General features: G+C 35.4%; 1 protein-coding gene across 1 annotated transcript; it reads left to right on the forward strand.

Annotated features, from left to right (window-relative positions):
• Nucleotides 1-6,035: 6,035 nt before the first annotated feature.
• Nucleotides 6,036-6,977, forward strand: LOC126494620 (olfactory receptor 2M3-like). The gene has a single exon (XM_050132063.1). The coding sequence runs from the start codon at nucleotides 6,039-6,041 to the stop codon at nucleotides 6,975-6,977; it is 939 nt and encodes a 312-aa protein (XP_049988020.1). The 5' UTR covers nucleotides 6,036-6,038.
• The last annotated feature ends 15,635 nt before the right edge of the window (nucleotides 6,978-22,612 follow it).

Here is a 22,612-nt window from a genome sequence, read left to right on the forward strand (position 1 = left end):
TTTTTTACCGCTGAGTAGTATTCTAATGTGTATATATTCCACACTTTCTTCATCCATTCTTCCATTGAAGGACATCTAGGTTGTTTCCAGGTTCTGGCTATTACAAATAATGCTGCTATGAACATAGTTGAACAAATGCCCCTGTCATATGATCGGGCATCTCTTGGGTATATTCCCAAGAGTGGCATTGCTGGGTCCAGGGGTAGGTTGATCCCGAATTTCCTGAGAAACCGCCACACTGCTTTCCAAAGTGGTTGCACAAGTTTGCATTCGCACCAGCAATGGATGAGGGTACCCCTTTCTCCACAACCTCTCCAGCAAAGGCTATCATTGATGTTTTCTGTGATGACTCTAACTGCAGTTTCTTTCTTCCATTTTTTTTCTTTCTTTTCTTTCACTTCCTTTCTATTCTTCTCTCTTTCTCTCTCTTCTTCTGTCTTTTGGTTTTTCAAGACAGGTTTCTCTGTGCAACTCTGCCTGTACTGGAACTTGTAGTCCAGGGTCGCTTAAACTCATAGATCAGCCTGCCTCTGCTTCCTGTGTGCTGAGATTAAAGTAGCACTTTTCTGCCACCTGGCCCTTTCACTTTCTTTATTAGGCTTATTCCAAGGCATTGTTTTGAGGCTGTTGTGAATGAAATTCTTTTCATGACTTCTGTGTATGTCATTATTATATAGCAATGTTACTGTTTTTTCATGTTAATTTTGTGTGATACTACTTTGCTGGATATATTTATATTTAGTGTTTTTCTGGTGAAGTATTTAGTAATTTTAATTTATAGAAAATATTATCTGCAAATAAGGATACATTGACTTCTTCTACTACTGCTCTTGGTAAGATATCAAGCACTATACTGAAGAACTAAAAGGGTTGGTCATCCTTTTCTTCTTCTTGATCTGACTATTGTTGACTGGGGTTTTGCTGATTATTGCTTAGTATGTTGAGATATCTCTCCTGTATTCATAGGTTCTCTAGGGCTCTTATTACAAAAGGATGTTGGATTTTGTCAAAGTCTCTTTCTGAAGCCAATGAGAAAATTGTGTGGTTTCTTTTCCTGAATCTATTTATGTTGTGAAATATATTATTGGTTAACACATGATTAATAATTTCTCATCTTTGGGCTGAGTTAAATTAATATTGTTTGTAGTTTTTGATACGTTTATAAATTCAATTTACTATTATTTTGCTGACAATTCTTGCATATATGTTTATTATATGAGATCATCTGTTAGATAATTATTGTTGAATTTTTGTCTGGCATCAGAGTAATTTAGACTTCGTAAACCATATCTAAAATGTTCCTTCTTTGCCTATTTTATGGAATAATTTTTAAGTATTACTTCTGTTGTAAACAGCACATGTGAGGACTGCAGTGGGAGACAGAATCCACCATTGAGTATGGAGTTAGAGATAAAGAGAATGGGAAGGGAAGAGAAAATGGGAAAGACATAGACAAGCACACATAATACAGAGAGAGAGAGAGAGAGAGAGAGAGAGAGAGAGAGAGAGAGAGAGACAGAGACAGAGACAGAGAGACAGAGAGAGACAGAGAGACAGAGGATAGAGAGGAATTGAGAGAGAGAGAATGGCAGAAAAGAAAAAGAGAAGAGAGTGGGTGGAGCTTGTCTCTTAAAGGGACAGGGTATCATCTGCTATGCTGGCAGGCCCGTTGCAGGGCACAGGGCATCATGCTATGCCAGGGTATGCATGAATACTAACAACTTCTATCTCTTTGGTTGTTACAGATCTATTTAAATAGTTTAATTCACTGTGATTTAAGTTTTGTAATATATGTATATATTTATTTATATTTATAAATTTATATGTATATATAAACTTAGATTTGCCAGTTTAGTGGTGTAAAGGTATTTTTATTTTTGAGATTATAGTGTAATTATATTTCTCCCATCCTTTTTCTCCCTTCAAACACTCCCACATATACCTTATCACATTTTGTTAAATTCATGCCTCTTTTCACTACTTATTATTACATGTTACTACATATATATTGCAACGTATAATCTTCTCAGTCTGTATAAAATTATTCTTATGTATGTTTTCAGACCTGACTGGTTGACCGTGGACAAACTGGTATGCTCTTCCCTGGGGATGGCCACCTCCCTGCTCCTAGATTTATTTTATATCTTTCCTATATGCCATGTGTAGGGTTGTGGCTTTGCAGGCTTTTCTGGTCCAATTGGCAATTCTAGTGGGGTTTCCCTTGTTTACCTGCCATTTGGTAGTCATGTTCATGAGAGTTTATGGGTATAGCCTCTGATATTTGTAGGAGACAACTTGTCATAGGAAACTCCCCAATTCTCTGGCTTTTACTATCTTTCTGCCTCCACTTTTGCAATGTTCCCTGAGCAAGAGAGTTTTGGGGATGTATCTACTGGGAATGGGCTCTACAACTCTGTGTTTTGATTTGTTGTGGTTATATGTAGTGGTCCCATTTGTTGGAAAAAGTAATCTCCTTAATGAAGTGTGAAAACTAAACTTGTCTGTGTATATTAGGACCAATACTTATGGTTGTTGTTAGAATTTATACTGGTTTAGGTTCTCCTCTTATAACCACAACTTCCCTAGCACTGAGTAGTTAGCTACATTTTCAGTACCAGTAATTGTTTTCTTCTGGTTGAACGGGTCTTATGTCCAATTATAGAGCTGTTGGTTACTGCCAACGTATGTATGCCGCTATTACACCTAAAGGATCATTGTCCCAAGCTAGAAATTGATGTGATTTATAGGCATTATAGCTGGTTAGCAATGCTGGTTTCAGTCCTCCTTTTTAAACTTGCACAATCCCTTCTGGTACTATGAAAGCTAGACCTCAGAGAGGGAGAATTTAGGTCAGTTCCAGCTCAGGAGTTACTGGGCTCTGTTCCTAAAGTATGTAGTGTATATATTTTTAAGTTATATGTTTATGATTCTCTGAATTTACTCCATTATGTTATAATGATTTCTTACTTTGGGTATTTTTTCTGTTTTTTTTTTTTTGATTGATTTGCCTAGTGGTTTATCAATCTTGTTAATATTTTCAAAGAGTCATTTATTTCATTGATTCTTTGTATTGCTTTGTAAATTCTATTTCATTAATTTTACCCTTGACTTTTATGGTCTATTCCCATATACTCTTTTTTTGGTTGTTTTCCATTATTGTTTTAGCAAATCATTATGGCACATTGTTAAGTGTTAATATAAAATCTTTCCAGTTTTTGGTTTTATGTAGTTACTTAGTCCTATAACCTTTTCTCTTTGTATTGTTATCATTGTATTCCATATATTTGATATGGTATGTTTGAATTTTCATTCAATTCTAGTTTTTTTTTTCCTTTGGCTAGGTAGATTCGAGACTTTATGGGAAAATCTAACACTGTCATTTTTCTAAGTGGAAATGCTACTAAAATTACTTTTAATTAATTCTCACAATACTGATACATCAATACATATTTTAAATATCATCAGAAAAGTGTCTTATACTAGGTTAACATAGAGTCTTTAAATTGGTCACAATGCATTGAATAATAGATATTTGAGAGTTTAGCGATAAATAGGATGCAGACATGACATCTTTTTTTTCCTCCAAAGGCTCAGTAATATTCATAGAAAAAAAGGTGGGAAGATTTTAAAAAATTGGAAGGGATGTATAACATCAGAAAATCATGCTTTATAGAAATAAAAGAGCAGTTGCACATGTAGTAGTGACAGTTTACACAAGACTTGTTCAAGGTTAAGATTTGCAAAATCTTTAGAACAAAGTGGGGATGTGCACAGAAATCTCGCCACTACATGAGAAGTCAGTTTTATTTAATAATGTGACCCTTGGTATGTCTACTATATGTCAGAATAAGTCCCATTCCTAATATTAATGGGGCAAAGCAAACTGTACTCGGTGAATGAAAAAGAGAAGAAAATCCAGAGTAGGATGGGAAAAGGAATGTTAGAGAGGGTGGTTATGGAGTAGGTATGGGTTAGAATTTTCTCAAAATACATTTTCTGAAAATATTAAAGAATTAATTGAAATGTTTAAAAAAGGGAGTCAAGAGATGTCTTAGTGTTTAAGAGCATTGACTACTCTTCTCCAAGGATCCAGATGGCAGGTCACAATTATCTGTAACTCAAGTTACAGGGGATTGAAGGTACATTTCTGGGCTCCAAGGACATTAGATGCTTTTATTAGATGCTTGTGGTATATAGACATACATGCAAGAAAATAACCATATACATAAAATATAAATAAAATATTTTTTAAATAATAAGAATTAAATATAAAAATATAACAATTTTTAGGAACAACAAAATGTTTTGAAATGCAAAATAAGTATAATGGATTATAGGTTTTTCTATACATAGTGATAAAGTTGATTGACAAGTCTTTAAATATAAAAGTATTTATAGAATATTTTGAGGGGATTAGAAATTTAGGACACAATGAAGTCTCAATTGACAGGAATGGTGTTAAACTCACTAATCTGCTAAATAATGAACAAGTAGCTGATAAAAAATAGTACAATGTAGACAAAAAATTTGTTCATATGGTAGTAAGATAGAAAAATAGGGAAACTAATGTCTTTATTCTACAAAGAACTACAAAATGAGAAAACAAATATATTAAGGAAATTTTAAAAGATATTACTTTTTCCTTTTTTTTTGCTTTTGGAGATTTAAGCTAGAGTTTTGAAATGTTAATCTCATTCTCAACCACTTAGCTTGATATGCAAAATTATATGCAAAATTATACTCTTAAAAATCTTTCAAAGGAAATTAGAGAAAAAGCTTATTTATGTAGATATTTTATTTTGTACCACTTATACAATCATGAAACTTAATAAAGAAACTTAAAAGGATTATATACCTGTGGCCTAATTATAAGTTCCTAACATAGTGTATCACTGACAACATTGCTTAAATGTTCCTAGTCTGAAGTGTGAAGTCTGAAAGTTCCAAAGTGGAGCACTGAGTTTTTAAAATAGATTGTACACCACTAGAGGTAAAGTAAGGATAGTCAATAATCTCTCAAGCCATATTTAATTTAAAAGGCTCATACATGTAGGTAATGCTGAAAATATATTAAATTGTAATTTTATTTAGTGTTAGGTATCCTTATAGATATTACAAGTATTCAATTTTAGTGAGTTTAAAATTATGTTTGAAGTGAATAATTGCTGAAGTTCACACAGCTTAAGTAATATGTAGTCAAAATTTAAAATATGTAGTTATGGTCAATTATTGCCTGGTTAGACTCTTTATATAGACAGACTCTTTTACAAGTGATAAAATGATGAAAAACATTGGTTTGAACATACTTTCATGATGTTTACACACTTGAATTAATATAGTTCTAAAATTGTTTATCTGATATTAGATTCATTTTATTAAGTTAATAAATTAACTGAATTTAGTAATTTCAATTGAATAATATTCTACATTTTCCTGAATAGAGCTTTTTTGTCAGAATATGACATTGTAAACTCAATGGAAAAAATGAAATATAAATATGATGGAATTCTCTGGACTCAGAAATCTCTTCATAATATTAGTAATTATGAAAGGGTGATTGACACTACATGTATGTTTGGACATCTTCCTGAAACTTGACTGCAAGGCTTTTATGTTTGTTTTGATGGAATCTTTTATATTTCTTTGCTAAGTAAATTGAGTTAAAATTATATGATGCCAGGCATATTTGTGTGTGCACATGTGTAATCCTAACACTTTAGAGGTTAAGGCAAGAGAATCATGAGTTCAAATCAGACTTGGATATAGAATAAACTGTGTGTCCACATGTCTCTGTGTGCTTGCACATGCGTGTGTGTGTGTGTGAGAGAGAGAGAGAGAGAGAGACAGAGACAGAGAACATTCAAAAATAAGTTTTAATCTCTTATATCACCAAATAAAAAAGCTGATCCTCAAAGAAACAATTTTTTATGCTTGCATAACTCTTTGTGATTATTTAGCTTGGAAGGAAATATTGGTCATGTTGTTTACATATTATTACCTTTATTATATATTCTGTCTTCACAGTGAACATACTTACGATGCAATGGAACAATTGGACCGTCAACTCTAATTTCATCCTGTTGGGTATTTTTGATCACAGCCCTCTTCATACTTTTTTCTTTTCCCTTATCCTGGGTATCTTCTTCCTGGCCTTCATGGGTAATTCTACTATGGTGCTTCTCATCTACCTGGATGCCCAACTCCACACTCCCATGTACATCCTTCTCAGCCAACTTTCTCTCATGGATCTTATGCTCATTTGTACCACAGTGCCCCAGATGGCCTTCAACTTTCTCTCTGGGAACAAGTCCATCTCCATGGCTGGCTGTGGATGCCAGATATTCTTCTATGTATCTCTGCTTGGAGCCGAATGTTTTCTATTGGCCACAATGGCCTATGACCGTTATGTGGCTATTTGCCATCCATTACGGTATCCTATTCTTATGAGTCATAAAATCTGTGGTATCATGGCTGCCACCTCATGGATTCTTGGTTCCCTTGATGGCATAATAGAAGTTGCAGCAGCATTGTCCTTCTCGTATTGTGGTGCCAGAGAAATACCTCACTTTTTCTGTGATGTTCCAGCCCTGCTCACTCTTTCATGTAGTGATACCTTGACATTTGAAAAGATGATATTTTTCTGCTGTGTAATTATGCTTATCTTCCCTGTAACAATTATTATTGCTTCCTACACTCGTGTGATTCTGGCTGTCATTCGAATGTCCTCTGCTGAGAGTCGCCACAAGGCTTTTGCAACCTGTTCCTCTCACCTTGTGGTGGTGGGAATGTACTATGGGGCAGCCATGTTCATTTATATGAGGCCTTCTTCTGGTCGTTCTCCTAATCAGGACAAAATGGTGTCAGCTTTTTATACTATCCTTACTCCTTTGTTGAACCCCCTCATTTACAGTTTCCGCAACAGAGAAGTGGCCAGAGCCTTCATGAAAGTATTAGGGGTGGAAAAGGCTAAAGTGTGAGTTAGCTGATGATGATGCTCTCTTGTTAGCCATGCTTTGAGTAGTTGGGCATAGTGACAGAAGATGGAGGAGTGCCAAGATCTCAAGTGCAGCTTGAGAAATATATTTCGTTCAAGATTTGCCTAGGTTCTATAGCAAAACCATATCTCAAAAAGCATACTTTATGTGCAAATACATATGATGAAAGAGTATACTTCAATAGGTAATATTTTTATCATTGTATATTTATAGCAATCACATAAAATTAAAGCTGTGATAAAAGTTGGTATTCTTGTTTTTAAATATGTCTTTATTTTTGTAGTCATTTCAATGTATTATTGTCAATAATAATAAACAAGAGGCATTTTCTCTCATAGTGCTTGTTCATACAGAAATTTTGAATACATAATTACTATATATAATTAATGTATGTATATACATTTCTAATAATAGAAATAAATGCAAACAACAGTCAACAGACAAAGGAAATATATTACAGTTGATCGAGTCTTAAGCACAATTAACTTTTTTTTTCTGCAGAATATTGGAGAATGAGGAGTTGTTTCATTTTTTTCTTGTGCAGGCATTAATTTTATGTACCGGAGAGTGAATTTTAATAGTGAACTCTATGTTTTCTAAAGTCTGCATTTTTCTTAAATGTTATGGCACATTGCAATGGTATTATTATAAAAATAATTGTAATTAAAGAGATTATTATTTGTCCCCTTTCAGTTAATTATATTTATTTATTTTACATTCCAACTGCAGTTTCCTATCCCTCTTCTCCTCCCATTCTGTTTCCTCTCCCTCTTCTTCCCAATTCACTTCTCCTTTGTTTTCATTCAAAAAAGGGTCAGGCCTCCTATTGGTATCAAGATTGTTTTGGGGGAGGGGGTGGAGGTAGAGAGTACTTATGGGTTTCTGGGAGATACCCTTGTACCAGGCTTTTAGCCTGAAATGCTTCCAACTTTATAGAATCCCTTTAAGTACATCTGGATTTAAGAACTTCACAATATACCTAACTAGTCCAAAAAAGAAATTCTCCTTGGTATATTGCGGTTAAAACACTATACCATACAAAGGGAGAGTATTGAAGATACAAAAGAAAACCCATACATAAAGAAAAGCTCACTAGAGTAGTGGATGACTTCTTAAGAGAAAAAAATTAAAATCTCTAAGAATCTTGAGAAATGTACTCCCACTTCTAAAAGACAACAGATGCCAAACCAGACTACAAGATCCAAAAAATCTATTTGTCATAGTTAAAGGAGAAAGAAAATTTTTCTACAATATAAACAGGCTTAAAGAATATTTGTCTACCAAATTAGCCTTACATTTAATAATAAAAACCAATACTTTAGGTTAAAGACAGAAATAAACAAAGCTAAAAGACTACAGAAAAAAATAAAGAAACTGTAATTACTGAAACACAAATGTCATGGAGAACACAAATAGAAGCCCACACAGACAGATATACACACACATACCACACATACCTTGAAAATTTTGTGTTTATTGTTAATTTCCACTCTAAAATTATGTTTTTGACCTGGTAATGTTTATAACTGCTTTAGTTGACAATAAAATGTTAAGAAAAGTTGGACATTTCCTATGTATTTTTGAATTTGACATAAATGAAAAATTTGAAAAAGGTATTCCCATCCATGGTGATCCTCCACTCTTTTAATTAGGAGAGAATATAGCCATAGTAGTATGTATATTCACAAAGCATTAGCTAATTTCAGATGAACTGTCTTGACAGAAGTTTGGTTCAGAGATACAGAACCCAGAGTTACTTTTCCCCCTTAATCCTTTGATTACAGAGATTGACAGTCAAAGCAGGGTTTGATCCCTTTTCCTCCCAGGCACCTAAGACATGGGCATGTATTATTGAAATGCATGTACCAAAGATGGGTAAGTCTGGGAAATGGCAAAGTGCTCACCCAAGGCAGATGTTATCATCTTTGTTGTTGCAAAAGCACATACTTTATTAAAATTAATTAAAAGGGAAGAATTGTGGAGGCCCATAAATGTGAGTATTTTCATCTTGTCTGATGGTCTGAGAGTTTGGAGGCTGCTCAAAATAATTGACAAGTGTAGCTACACGTCCACACTCAGGATGTGATTACTTGGTTCTTTTGACAGTAAGATGGCTTGTACAGGTAAATTCATTCCATCCTGACACAAAGTCAGAATATGCAAGCATACATCTGCTCCTTCTTTTGTTATATAAGGTCAGCTGGAGAATGGTTGCCTTCAGGATACTTGGTCTAGTGTGGCTTCACTGCATAAACAACAAATTCTAATGACTTGCTGCCTCAAATTGTTAAAGCAATTAATTGTTCGAGTTGTCTTTTGTATCACATTAGAGAAGACTTTTGTTGCCTTCTTCCCCCTTTTGTATTGGGGTATAAAAGTGTATGGAAAATTAAACATGGACAATTTTAGTATTTACTGGAATGTCTTCTTTGTACTATTCTATGGTTTCTTCTTTATTACTTTCCACATGTCTTTGCATTCTTTACTTACTTATATTTCTAAACTGCTATGCCCCTACCCTGTCAAGTAGTATTTTGTCAATACTGGTCCCTGACACTTCTATAAATAAACAAAGGCCAAAATCAAAAATGCAAATAAAACACATTGTCGCTGAAGGTGCAGTAGACACAAGTGTGGCTGTAACAAGAATTTCATCAGAATCTTGGCATCCAAATTGGCCTCTGTAGTATATAAATATTCATTTATTATAGATCAGAATTTTATCTCCAATAATTCAGAGCATGAGATGGGTTGAGTGTGTGGTGTCAGAAGGACAGAGTGAAATATTAGAATCATATTTGGCTAACATAGCAACAAATTTGTGGGGACATGATTTGTTATAGCAATGGAATACTCACATTAACATTCCCCCAATCTTACAACCAAACCATAAATTAATTTATGTTTCTGGGAATAATATAATATGAAATTATAAAGAAGAGTCACTGACCGTTCAGATTGTACAAGAACAGGGAAAAGCAGCTGCTGATTTTTGAAAGGCACCAAGAGCCTTGCCTTTAAAATGGTTGACAGACAAACCTATATGTGTTAAGCAATGGCCTTAAACAACAGAGAAATTTCAGGCTTTAGAATAGCTGGTACAGGAGCAACTAAATACTCATAATATTGAATAATCAATCAGCCTTTGGAATTCTCCTGTGTTTGCTGTTTAAAAGAAATATGGAAAATGAATAATGGTAACAGATCCAAGAGCTGTTAACAAGATGATTCAGCCAATGAGATTTCACCAGTCTGGCATTTCTTTGCCTTCTCTATTGCCTAAATAATGGCCTCTTACAGCTATTTATTTAAAAGACTGTTTCTTTCCTATACCTTTGTCTTTACAGTACCTACTTATAATAGTTCTCAGCTTGTTAAGAGATATCAATTAAAGATTCTCCCATAGGGAATGCCGAATAGCCTCACCCTGTGCCAATATTGTAAGGCAACCATTGAAAATGATACTTAAGCAATTTTCTAATCTGTAGTTTGCAATTACATAGATGATATTTTGCTATCAGATTCAAATGTAGATATTTTAGAGAGAAAGTTTGAAGAAATAAATAAAACTTTGCCTTTTGGGGGATCACAAATTGCTCCTGAAAAAGTACCAAGATTCTATTAGTTACTAAGGCTATAAAATATGTTTAAAAAATTAGACCCCAAAAGGTACAAATTAGGAGAAAGTGATTGAAGACTTTTAAAGACTCCCAAAGGAGACATTTCCCATTTAAAGTGCATTATTGGGATAAAACCTATGAATTGATAAATTAAAAAAAAAACCTTACATGGTGACAAAGACTTAAACAGTTCCAAGGAATTATCAGCTGATGCTGAGAGACTTGGCTTCTATTGAAGAGAATTGGAAAAGCGAAATGAGGATTGTGTGGATTTGAATTTTAACTGCTTTCTGGTCATATTACCCTCTAAATATCCCCCTACAGGAATTTTAATGTGCAAGGAAGATATTATCTGAGAATGGATCCTTTTATCCATTCTTTGATTAAGGGACATTTAGGTTGTTTCCAGGTTCTGTCTTTACAAATGATGGTGTTATAATCATAATTGAGCAAATGTTCTTGTGGTTTGATTGTGCCTTTTTTGGGTATATGTCCAAAAGTGGTATTGTTGGGTCTTGAAGTATATTGATTTCCAATTTTCTGAGAATTCACCAAATTGATTTCCACGGGGACTGAACAAGTTTGTACTCACACCACAACAGAGAAGAGTTCAAATTACTCCACATACACTCCAGCATAAACTGTCATTAGTGTTTTTTATCTTACCCATTTTTATCAGTGTAAGATGGTGTCTCTGAGTTGTTACACAATGGAGTATTATTTGGTGGTAAAAACAATGCTATCTTTAAATTTGCAGGCAAATTGGTAGAACTAGAAAAAAAAAAGTGTCCTGAGTTAGGTAATCCAGAACCAGAAAGACAAATATAGTGTGTACTCACTCAGAAGTGAATATGAGACATAAAGCAAAGGATAACCAGCTTACATTCCACCACCCCAGAGAAGCTATAACCCTCTTTCAGAAACAGATGTAGAGATCCACAACTAATCTCTGTGCTGAATTCCAGAAAAAAAAAGAGGGATGAGCAGTAATATAAACAAAGGGGTCAAGACCATGATTGGAAAACCCACACCTGATATGACCTAATGGAAGATCACTGGAAGGACAAATGGGGAATCTGAATAGAAATGAACTAGGCTTCCTGAACATAGGTGACAGAAGTGTGGCTTGAGTAGAATATGTAGTCACTGGCAGTGGAACCAGGATCTAATTCTAATATATAAAATGACTTTTTGGAACCTTTTCTTTATGGGGAGATACTTTGCTATTACAATGTATGGGGGGCATGGGCCTGCCTCTAAGAAGTGATGGGATACTCTTAATTGACTTCCCAGGGGAGGCCTTAGCCTCTCTGAGAAATAGATGAGGGTTGGCTAGGGTGAGGAGGAGAAGCAGAAGTAGAGGAGGGAGGGAACTGGGATTGGTATGTTAACAATAAATAAATGAATAAATAAACATTTTAAAAATTGTTTTTTTTTTTTTTACCACATAAGTGGAGAAAAAATAAAAAGTGTGTGGAAAAAGGTCTCTGAGTTAATTCTGAAAGGAAAATTGACACTGTCAATTGGCAGGAACAGTCCCAGCAGAAATTATAGAACATTTTAGTAATAAAGAAATTGACAAATTATGGGAAGAAAGTGAACCCTGGCAAAGAGCTTGTAGTAATTTTTGGGAGAGATTAGCAACAACTATCCCAAGGCAAGAGACTTCAATTTATAAAAAGAGTTAACTGGATCCTTGATGTGGGAGTGATTTCTTATTAATAAAGAAACTGCCTAGGCCCATTTGATAGGCCAACCCTTAGGTAGGCAGAGAAAACAGAACAGAATGCTGGGAGAAAGAAGCTGAGTCAAGGAGTCACCATGATTCTCCCACTCCAGACAGACACAGGTTAAGATCATTCCTGGTAAGCCAGCTCGTGAGCTACACAGATTATTAGAAATGGATTAGGCCAATATGTAAGAGCTAGGCAATAAGAAATTGGAACTAATGGGCCAGGCAGTGTTTAAAAGAATACAGTTTCCATGTAATTATTTCGGGTAAAGCTAGCCGTCCTGGCGGCCGGGTGCCAGGAACGTAGACTGCTGCTCCTATTACAACAGAGTGGCACCCAACGTGGGGAATAAATCCACTTAAAAACCTGAGAAGGCGTAAAAATAAGGGAGAGAGAGTTTAACACAGATTTTTGCTGTTTGTGGGTGGCATGCTGCAGAGAGAAATTGTCCTGACTCAGCAGCAGGAAAAAACTGGCTGTTTTAAAAAGCACGGCTTCCTGGGGCTGTGCTGCCAGCGTGAACTCTGGCTTTAAAGCATATCAAGGCTTTTATGGGACTGGGTGTTTTTGTTCCTGCTTGGGATCGGAAGGAGAGAGATCTGAGACCGTGCAGATGGCTCAGTCAGCACTCCCCGCCTGCACCTGGGCAGTGGGCAGAATCAGGCTTAGGCAGGCTGGAGAGCATGGCGGATTCCTGCCGCCTTACAGAGACATGTTTTCAGACTGTGTATTGCTCTGTGTGTCAGATTTTGCTGTAACTTGGATGAAAAGAGTTTCTGTGCTGCATGCTCAGTCTCAGAGTTAAACTGCTGACTGCGGCGCCAACGTGGACTTACTGTGTGCCTGGAACTGTGCTCAGCTCAGGGGCACCAAATGGATCTGAGACAGGAGCAGCTGCTCCATGCTGAACTGTGCTGACCTCAGGCAGGAACTACCGTAATTACTGTAATAACAGCGCAGTTAAGGTTTCGACTGGGCAGGATACAGACAGTACCGTATTACCTGTACATGGTGCAACTTAAGTTTTTAAGAACTGCTTAACATTTTAAGAAATGCTTCTGGATAGTAAAAAAATTACAGATTCACAATAAAATAGATTCAGACACTGTTGGATGAATGTACATAGGCTTGGGAGAGAGAAGAAAAAGAATATAAAGAATAAAGTTAATGTCTTTAAAAAAAGGGGTAAAGTCTTTAAAGAGACAGACTACAGATAGTTAAGAGACTAAAAGTAATAAAGGAAAATAAGCCAGGTAAAAATGGAAAATTCACAGAGAGTCTGGATTATGTACATTGTGCTTTCTTTAAAATTTTTGACTGTGAAGGAGCTAAGTACAGAGAGACATTTCATTACATGGGCTGCCAAGCTAAACCAGAAGGGATATAAGGGTATTATGACTTCAGAATTTGGGTCTAAGGATATGATGATTTGGAAAAGTCCTTCTTTTGTTTTCGCAGAGGATGAGACCCTGTGGATTTCTTCTATCCCAATTTGGTATGATAGACCACGCCCTCCTGAAAGGTTGCTGTGAACACCCTCAAAAAATTACTTCACTCAACTGCCAACTGAGATGAACCTGGAACACAGGTTACACCCTAAACGATCTGATTAACAGCACCCCCATTCAGCAGGAAGATATATAGAGATATATTTCAATTAGATAGGCATTGTTCATATCTTTCAAAGACTACAGAACATGGCATTTAATGTTTTAATAAATTAGGGCTTTTCATGACAATGAGACACATCTGCTCCTGGCAGCACCAAGCTACTTCAAGAGAAAAATGGGCATTGAAGAGGCTCCTTATGGAGTTTGATAGCCATTTGGGCAAGAAACTGCTCTTGCCTGGACTGTTGCATAAACTGGACACAAAGAACCCGCAGAGAGAGGACTGCTGAACTTGCCTAAAGGTGAGATGGTCTTTTGGGGTTCCTGCTTCATAAAAGAGTCTGCGACACATTTTGCAGGACACAGCAGAAAGTGACTGAACTGTCTTTGGAATTTCCTGCTTCATGGAAATGTCTGCTGGCTACTATGGGCCTGAAGGCCAAAGATGGATGCCCCAATGGTACAGAGGAACTTTGGGTGACTGTCCAGGCAGTGAGATATCTCTTTCATTTCTAGAGTTTTGGATTTCTTGTTTGCTTAGGTAATATTATATCCTTCTGGAGTCTTTGATGGAGTTGAAGAATGAATAGATAGTTATAGTTTTCCTTAGTTATGATAAAAGATAAAATAGATATAAATATTGTAACTGTAATTCTTACTTGATAACTGTTTTGTTATATGTATTTTTACTATGTTAAAGTTAAAGCCTTTCTTTTTTGTTTAAACAGAAAAGGGGAAAATGATGTGGGAGTGATTTCTTATTAATAAAGAAACTGCCTAGGCCCATTTGATAGGCCAACCCTTAGGTAGGTGGAGAAAACAGAACAGAATGCTGGGAGAAAGAAGCTGAGTCAAGGAGTTGCCATGATTCTTCCACTCCAGACAGACGCAGGTTAAGATCATTCCTAGTAAGCCAGCTCATGGGCTACACAGATTATTAGAAATGGGTTAGGTCAATATGTAAGAGCTAGGCAATAAGAAATTGGAACTAATGGGCCAGGCAGTGTTTAAAAGAATACAGTTTCCATGTAATTATTTCAGGTAAAGCTAGCTGTCCTAGCGGCCGGGTGCCAGGAACGTAGCCCGCTGCTCCTATTACAACAGATTCTTCCTCACATCGTAAGGGACACACCAATAACTGGATATCCTATAATCTATAATGATGCAAATAAATTAGGAAAGGCAAGTTACATATCAGAAACCTTAAACAAAGTGGATTAAAGCTCTTACAATTCTGTCCAAAAGTCAGAATTATATGCTATTCTCATGGTACTAAGGGATTTTAAAGAATCTCTCATCATTGTTGCCTACTTACACTATGCAGAAAGTTATTTTACATATTAAAATTGATGAATTTAAGCCAGAAGATACAGAATTGACTTTGTTACTTATAAGTTACAAGATACAATCAGAAATAGGAATCATTCTATATACATGAAGGTGATTCTAGCACTTGGAAAAACATATTTTTAATCCCACCACTAGGGACGTGGGAAGAGGAATATAAAGGGGAAGAAACAGGAACTTACTGGAGTAAGGAATCTAAGGACTAATGGAGACATGATCTCATCCTTTCAGTCTAAAGATTTTGTAGAAGTAAAAGTTCTCTCTAGTGGTTAGTTGTTTTGCTTTTCTGATCTTCAAGTTCAACGCCAATATCTGTCTCTAGGTTTTTATTATTCATGCTATACCAATATACATGGCCCAAATAGGAAATGAAATATAAGGCACTCCCTCCATACAAGCTATTTGCCCTCCTCTACCTCTTGGCAACAGTGTGGTGAGTTAAACAAATAAAGACAGACCTATAAGAATTACACCCATCTCCCCTTACACCCCTCCCACACCACCCCCAAGATCCCATTTTTGGGGGGAACTTGGGAAACGGGATGATTGGGATAAAGGAAGGTTGGATAGGGGAGCAGGGAAGCACATATCTTAATTAAGGGAGCCATCTTAGGGTTGGCAAGAGACTTGGTGCTAGAGGGGCTCCCAGGTGCTCAGGGCGATGTCCCCAGTTAGTTCCTGGGGCAGCTGAGGACAGAGAACCTGAAATGACCCTATCCTATACCCATACTGATGAATATCTTGCATATCACCATAGAACCTTCATCTGGCGATGGATGGAGATAGAGACAGAGACCCACACTGGAGCACCGGACTGAGCTCCCAATGTCCCAAGGAGGAGCAGAAGGAGGGAAAATATGAACAAAGAAGTCAGGACCACGAGGGGTGCACCCACCCACGGAGACAGTGGGGCTGATCTATTGTGAGCTCACCAAGGCCAGCTGGACTGCGACTGAAAAAGCCTGGGATAAAACCGGACTCTCTGAATATGGCGGACAATGGGGGCTGATGAGAAGCCAAGGACAATGGCACGCGTTTTTATCCTACTTCATGTTCTGGCTTTGTGGGAGCCTAGCCAGGTTGGATGTTCACCTTCCTAGACCAGGATGGAGTGGGGAGGACTTTGGACTTTCCACAGGGCAGGGAACCCTGACTGCCCTTCAGAATGGAGAGGGAGGGGGAGAGGAGTGGGGGGGGGAGAGGAGAGGGAAGAGGGGGAGAGAAAAGGGAGACGGGGAGGGAAATGGGAGGCGGGGAGGAGGCAGAAATTTTTTTCAATAAAAAATTATATTAAAAAAAAGAATTATACCCAACCTCCCAATGGAAAGCATGAAAGACAGAGTTCCTGGACAGATGTTCTGCAGACATTAGAAAACCATAGGTGCAAGCCCAGACTACTATACCCAACAAAGCTTTCAATCACTATTGATTGAGAAAACAAGATATTCCATGACAAACACAAATTTAAATAATACGTATTCATAAATACAGTTTTACAGAACGTACTGGTAGGAAAACTTCTACCCAAGGAAGCTAACAGCACCCAAAAACACAGGCAACAGATAACCTCACAGTAGGACACTCCAAAGAAAGGAAACACACAAACACTACCACCAAAAATAATAGGAATTAACAATCACCTGTCATTATTACCTTTTAATATCAATGGACTAAATTCATCTATAAAAAGACACAGGCTAAGACAATGGAAATGAAAGCATGATTCATCCTTCCGCTGTATACAAGAAACACACCTCAAACTCAAAACAGACATAAAAGAGTAAAAGATAAAGAACAAGCAAATATAGTTATCCTATTATCTTGTAAAATAGACATAAATCTAAAATAAATCAAAAGAGATAAAGAAGGACCCTTAATACTCGTCACAGGAAAAATCTATCAAGATGATGCTTCAATTCTGAAGATTTATGCCTCAAATACAAGAACACCTACATATATAAAACAAACATTTACTGAAGCATAAATCACACATAAAACTCCACACACTAATAGCAGGAGACTTCAACATCAAACTCTCCCCAAAGGACAAGTCAACCAGACAGATATTTAACAGTGAGGTAAGAGAACTAACAGAAGAACATTCCACCCAAACACAAAAGAATATATCTTCTTCTCAGCATGTCATAGAACCTTCTCTAAAATTGACCACATTCTTAGGAACAAAGCAAACCTCAACAGATACAAAAAAGTAGAATAAACTCTTGTATCTTATTGGATCACCATGGTTTAAAGTTAGAATTCAACAACAACACTGATTACAGAAAACTTATAAACTAATAAAATTACAGAAAACTTATAAACTAATGGGAATAGAACAGTACTTAATTAATCCATCCATTTATCATGAAAGAAATAAAGAATGAAATTAAAGACCTCATAAAATTCAATGAAAATGAAGGCACAACACCCAAACATATAAGACACTATAAATGCAGTGCTAAGAGGAAAGTTCATAGCTCTAGGTGCCTACATAAAGAAAGTGGAGAAATAACACAGTGATGACTTAACAGCACCTCTGAAAGCTCTAGAACAAAAAGAAGCAGATTCACCCAGGAGGAGTAGAGATCAGGAAATAACATAATTGAGGGTCAAAATAAATCAGATAGAAACAGAGAATTAATGAGACAAAGAGTTGGTTCTTTGAGAAAATCAACAAGATAAACAAACCCTTATACAAACTAATTAAAGGATAGTGAGAGAACATCCAAATTAAAAGTCAGAAATGAAAAGGGAGGGCACAACAAGATACAATGAGAAAATCCAGAAAATCATTAGAAAATATTACAAAAACCTGTATTACACAAAATTTTAAAAATCTAAAAGAAATGGACATCTTTCAGGATAGATACTAAATACCAAAATTAAATCAAGACCAAGTGACCAATTTAAATAGACCTATAAACAGCAAGGAAATAAAAGTTGTCATCAAAAGCCTCCCAACCATGAAAAGCCCAGGGTCTTATTGTTTTAGTGCAAAATTCTAGCGGAACTTCAAAAAAGAGCTAATAGGTATACTCCTCAAATTGGTTTACATAATAGAATCAGAAAGAAGATTGCCAAACTCTTCCTAAGGAGACTAAAGTTACCCTGATACCAAAACAACATAAAGACTCAACCAAGAAAGAGAATTACAGACCAATCTGCCACATGAATAGTAATGTAAAAATAAACAAATACAGGCAAATCAAATCTAAGAACACATGAAAAAAATATCCACCATGATTAAGTTGGCTTTATTCCAGAGATGCAGGGATAGGTCAACATATGAAAATCTATCAATGCAATCTACTATTTAAATAAACTAAAAGAGAAAGCATATGATCATCTCATTAGTGCTGAAAAAGCATGGACAAAATCCAACACCCCTTCAGGTCTTGGAGAGATCAGGGATACAAAGAACATATCTAATCATAATAAGAGCAATATACAGCAAGCTGACAGCCAACATGAAATTAAATGGAGAACAATTCAAAGTCATTCCACTAAAATCTGGAACAGGATAAGGGTGTCCACTCTCTCAATATCTATTAAAGATAGTTCTTGAAGTTCTAGCTAGTTCAGTAAGACAATACAAGGACATCTAGGAAATTCAAATTGGAAAGAAGTCAAGTTTTCACTACTTACAGATAATATGATAGTATACATAAGTGAACCCAGGAATTCTACCAGGGAACTCAGTTGATAAACACCTTCATTAATGTGAAAGGATACAAGACCAACTCAAAAATGTCAGTAGTCCTCCTATATGCAAATGATAAAGAAACTGAGAAAGAAATCAGAGAAACACGACCATTCACATAAAATATCTTGGGTAACACTAATCAAACAACTGAAAGACCTATTTGACAAGAACTTTAAGTTTCTGAAGAAAGACAATGAAGAAGATATTACAAAATGGAAAGATCTCTCTCATGCTCTTGAATAGGTAGGATTGACATAAAGAATGGAAATTCTACCAAAAGCAATCTATAGATTCAATGAAATCCCCATCAAAATCTCAACACAATTCTTCACAGACCTTGAAAGAGCAATACTTAACTTCATATGGAAAAGCAAAAATCTAGAATAGCCATAATATTTCTGTATAATAACAATTGATGAGAAAAGGGCCACAAATTTAATGGAAAAGGACATACGAGAAGAATAGAGGGAATAAAGGGAATAGAGACATCTCAGGAACAAACAAAAGTGGAAGCAAATTGTATTATTTGGAGTAGAAAACATTTAGTCATCAAACAGAAATAGTAAAAGCCTACTAATGTATGGAAGGTCAGTCTACTGATATTGCAGTGACTCTACTTGTAGTCTGAAAGTATTTGATGAGCTTGAATAATGTTCTATTTGCAGGTAAATAAGACAAAACACTTGATACTTTAACCTGATTAAAATGAGAACTTAAATTGCAAATTGCAGCTTTTCACTTATTTTTATGGAATTAATAGAGAGTTTGAAAAAATGACATATAAAGTGAGAATAATCAAATATGTAAATGACAGAGACAAAATAAGTATGGTATGTTTTCAATAAAAAAAATAAAGTAACCTTCTCTATTTTCTAAATAAAGCCAAAGTTTTTCTAGTTTAAATCTAAATTATTTGAAGACCAAGAAAGAAAAGTAGCTGGAAACATATAGTGTAATAATTGAAGCAAGAGATTGAATTCCCTGGAGAAACTGTAAAAATAAATCACAGATGACTTGGTAATGTGTTGTATGGGATTTGCTGTAGAAGTTTAAATGTGTTCAGTTAACTTGTGAAGAACAATTCTTGTTGAGGACAAATTGAAGGTAAAACTTGGGCAAGGGTATTTTCCAACCTCCATGATGTTAGGGAATCCTTCTGTCATGGAGAAACCCACGCATTACTGACCACACATGTGATGGGTATTATTTTATGTTAAACTCCTTCAAATATTGGGATACTCTTCATGATGATCTGCCTTTATATTCTTTTGCATTTCACTTTATACTCTTTGTAAAAGTATAATAATACTTCTTATATTTCTTAAGACTTTAAGATTTGAAAATTAATTATGAAGATGTTAAATGAATGTTATGTTTTGCTTACAGCTGTCTGAAGTGTGATTTAAGTCACAGTAAGACCTTCCAGTAGATCTGATGAAGTTCCTCATTCTTGCAGTCCTGCTGCCAATTTATGACTTTCACCAATACATAAAATATCCTTCTTTGAATAATATCACAAAAGTGTAGGTTATCAATCAAGAACAAACAATCTCTTAAGAAAACAGTATATTATTAAAATATTAATAAAATTTAGCTGGTAAAATGAGCATTTTATTTAAATTTATTGAATCTAAATGATGGCAAAATTAAAAGTGACAGTGAAGTCATGTACTTTGATGAGTTAGTTTTAAGAGAATCTTATATGGCCTTGTAGAGAAACCTGACATGGGTATAGAATCTTCAGGGCGTCTGTGAATAGCACAGCCTGAAAATGATGATCTGAGAGAGACAAGAAGGCAGTTTGATTTAACAAGTCTCTCAGCCAGTGTTGGTTCAAACTCTGAGAGTCTGGCAAAGAGGTTTTTTTATTGCATATTTAAATACAACATAATTTTGTGAAAAAAATTCTTGGTGTTAGATAGCTCAACCTATATGCACAACAAAGATAAACACTTAATTACATGGAAACTCTACAAAGATTGGTTCTATCAATTAACTGGAAAAAAAGCTCAAGACAAGGGTCTCAGGGATGATTCTGAGCCATTAGAGCATGTCTGTTCACAGCCTCCTGGGTAGAAAACATAATATACATCTCTCCCCTTGAAAAAACAATTCTATGTGTTTTATATTTCTGGTTCCCCTAGTGCATATCTGTGCATGCAAGAACCTCTGTGCTTCCTACACCAAGATGATAGAAAATTCTCAGAGGCATATAGTTTGGCTTTTGACACAAGCGTTGATGGCAGAGTAAGCATAAAATACCTTTTTTTTTGAAATCAAGTTTTCTTACACGTTATTTTTAAAGAACAAAGAACAAGGCCACATGTTATCTCTGAACTCAGTATATTGAAGAGTTTGCTTTCTACACAATAAGGAAGAATACATAAATATGTGTAGAGAATGTGTATGTGTTTTCAGTTGTATAAATCTGTGTATTTATGGATGCATATGTGTACATGTAAGTATGAATTGTAACTGGAAGGCGATACAAATTATAGAAGTAAAGTACTGTGAAATAATGAAACTTCATTGGAAAGAAAAACATGGAGATGCCTTAGTGAATGTTCCTGTATCCCAGATCTGTAAGTAAGCATTTACAGGGTTCTAATGGAAAAAATATATCTCAAAGGACTTAACTGGATTGTTGCAAAATTTCTACAGTATTTCCCAGTCAATGTCAGGTGAAATTTGAATCTGTAGAAATCATGAACAATTTGGATATCAGCTGCTTTCTTAGGACATTAGTAATACAAAATACAATCTATTGGATCTTGTGCAAAAACATGAGAAAAATATATTGGTTGGATTAAAAAACATATTAATTTTATACATAAATTCAGAGGGTTCAGATGTGAACATTTCTCACAGCAGTACTCACAGGCACTACTAGAAGAAACGAGCAATCCTTTCTGCGAGGTATGATTTGAAGTTTCTCTCTGTAGGCTCATATTTGTTAGTAATTTTAAGTTTAGGCAATGACAGGATTTTCATATATACATATGTAGAAGTGCATTGTTTCTATATTAATTTTGAGGCATTTTACATATTTCGAATAATGTTACATAGCATAGAACATTGAGGGTAGATGCTTATATTTATTTATTCCAACCAAAATTTCACTATCTTTTCTATTTTTACCTCATTTGTCCTTTTTTCTCACTTTTTGTCTTTTCTGTGCTCCCATCTTTCAGTTTCTTTATAAGTCCAAGATTTCTTTTCTGTTGATATTCACTATTTTTTTCTTCCTTATCTGCAGGGATATATTCACTATTTTTCCATGTTCTATTTATTTGATGTTTTTACTCAATGCCTTTATTTCCCCTTATGCTTTTCCTCTCCTCTTTCCAACACATATCAAATATCCCATTACTCAAAATAATTTTATAATAGTTATTTATCCACTAATTATTCAAATGTTGGAAATGCTAAAAAGATGGCTCAGTAGCTAAAATGGACTACTGATCCCAAATTCAGCCTCAGTATCCATGATGAGCAGCTCACAAGTGCCTCTAACTCCATCTCCAGTGGACCTATCACCATCTTCTGGATTTCTTTTTTTTTTTTTTTTTTTTTTTTACAATTAACAATGATAAAGTTTATTTCA

The sequence above is a fragment of the Alexandromys fortis genome, unplaced genomic scaffold, assembly GCF_014885135.2.
Source record: "Alexandromys fortis isolate MF-2015 unplaced genomic scaffold, M_Fortis_MF-2015_v1.1 scaffold_334, whole genome shotgun sequence".
In the NCBI taxonomy this organism is placed as follows: domain Eukaryota; kingdom Metazoa; phylum Chordata; class Mammalia; order Rodentia; family Cricetidae; genus Alexandromys; species Alexandromys fortis.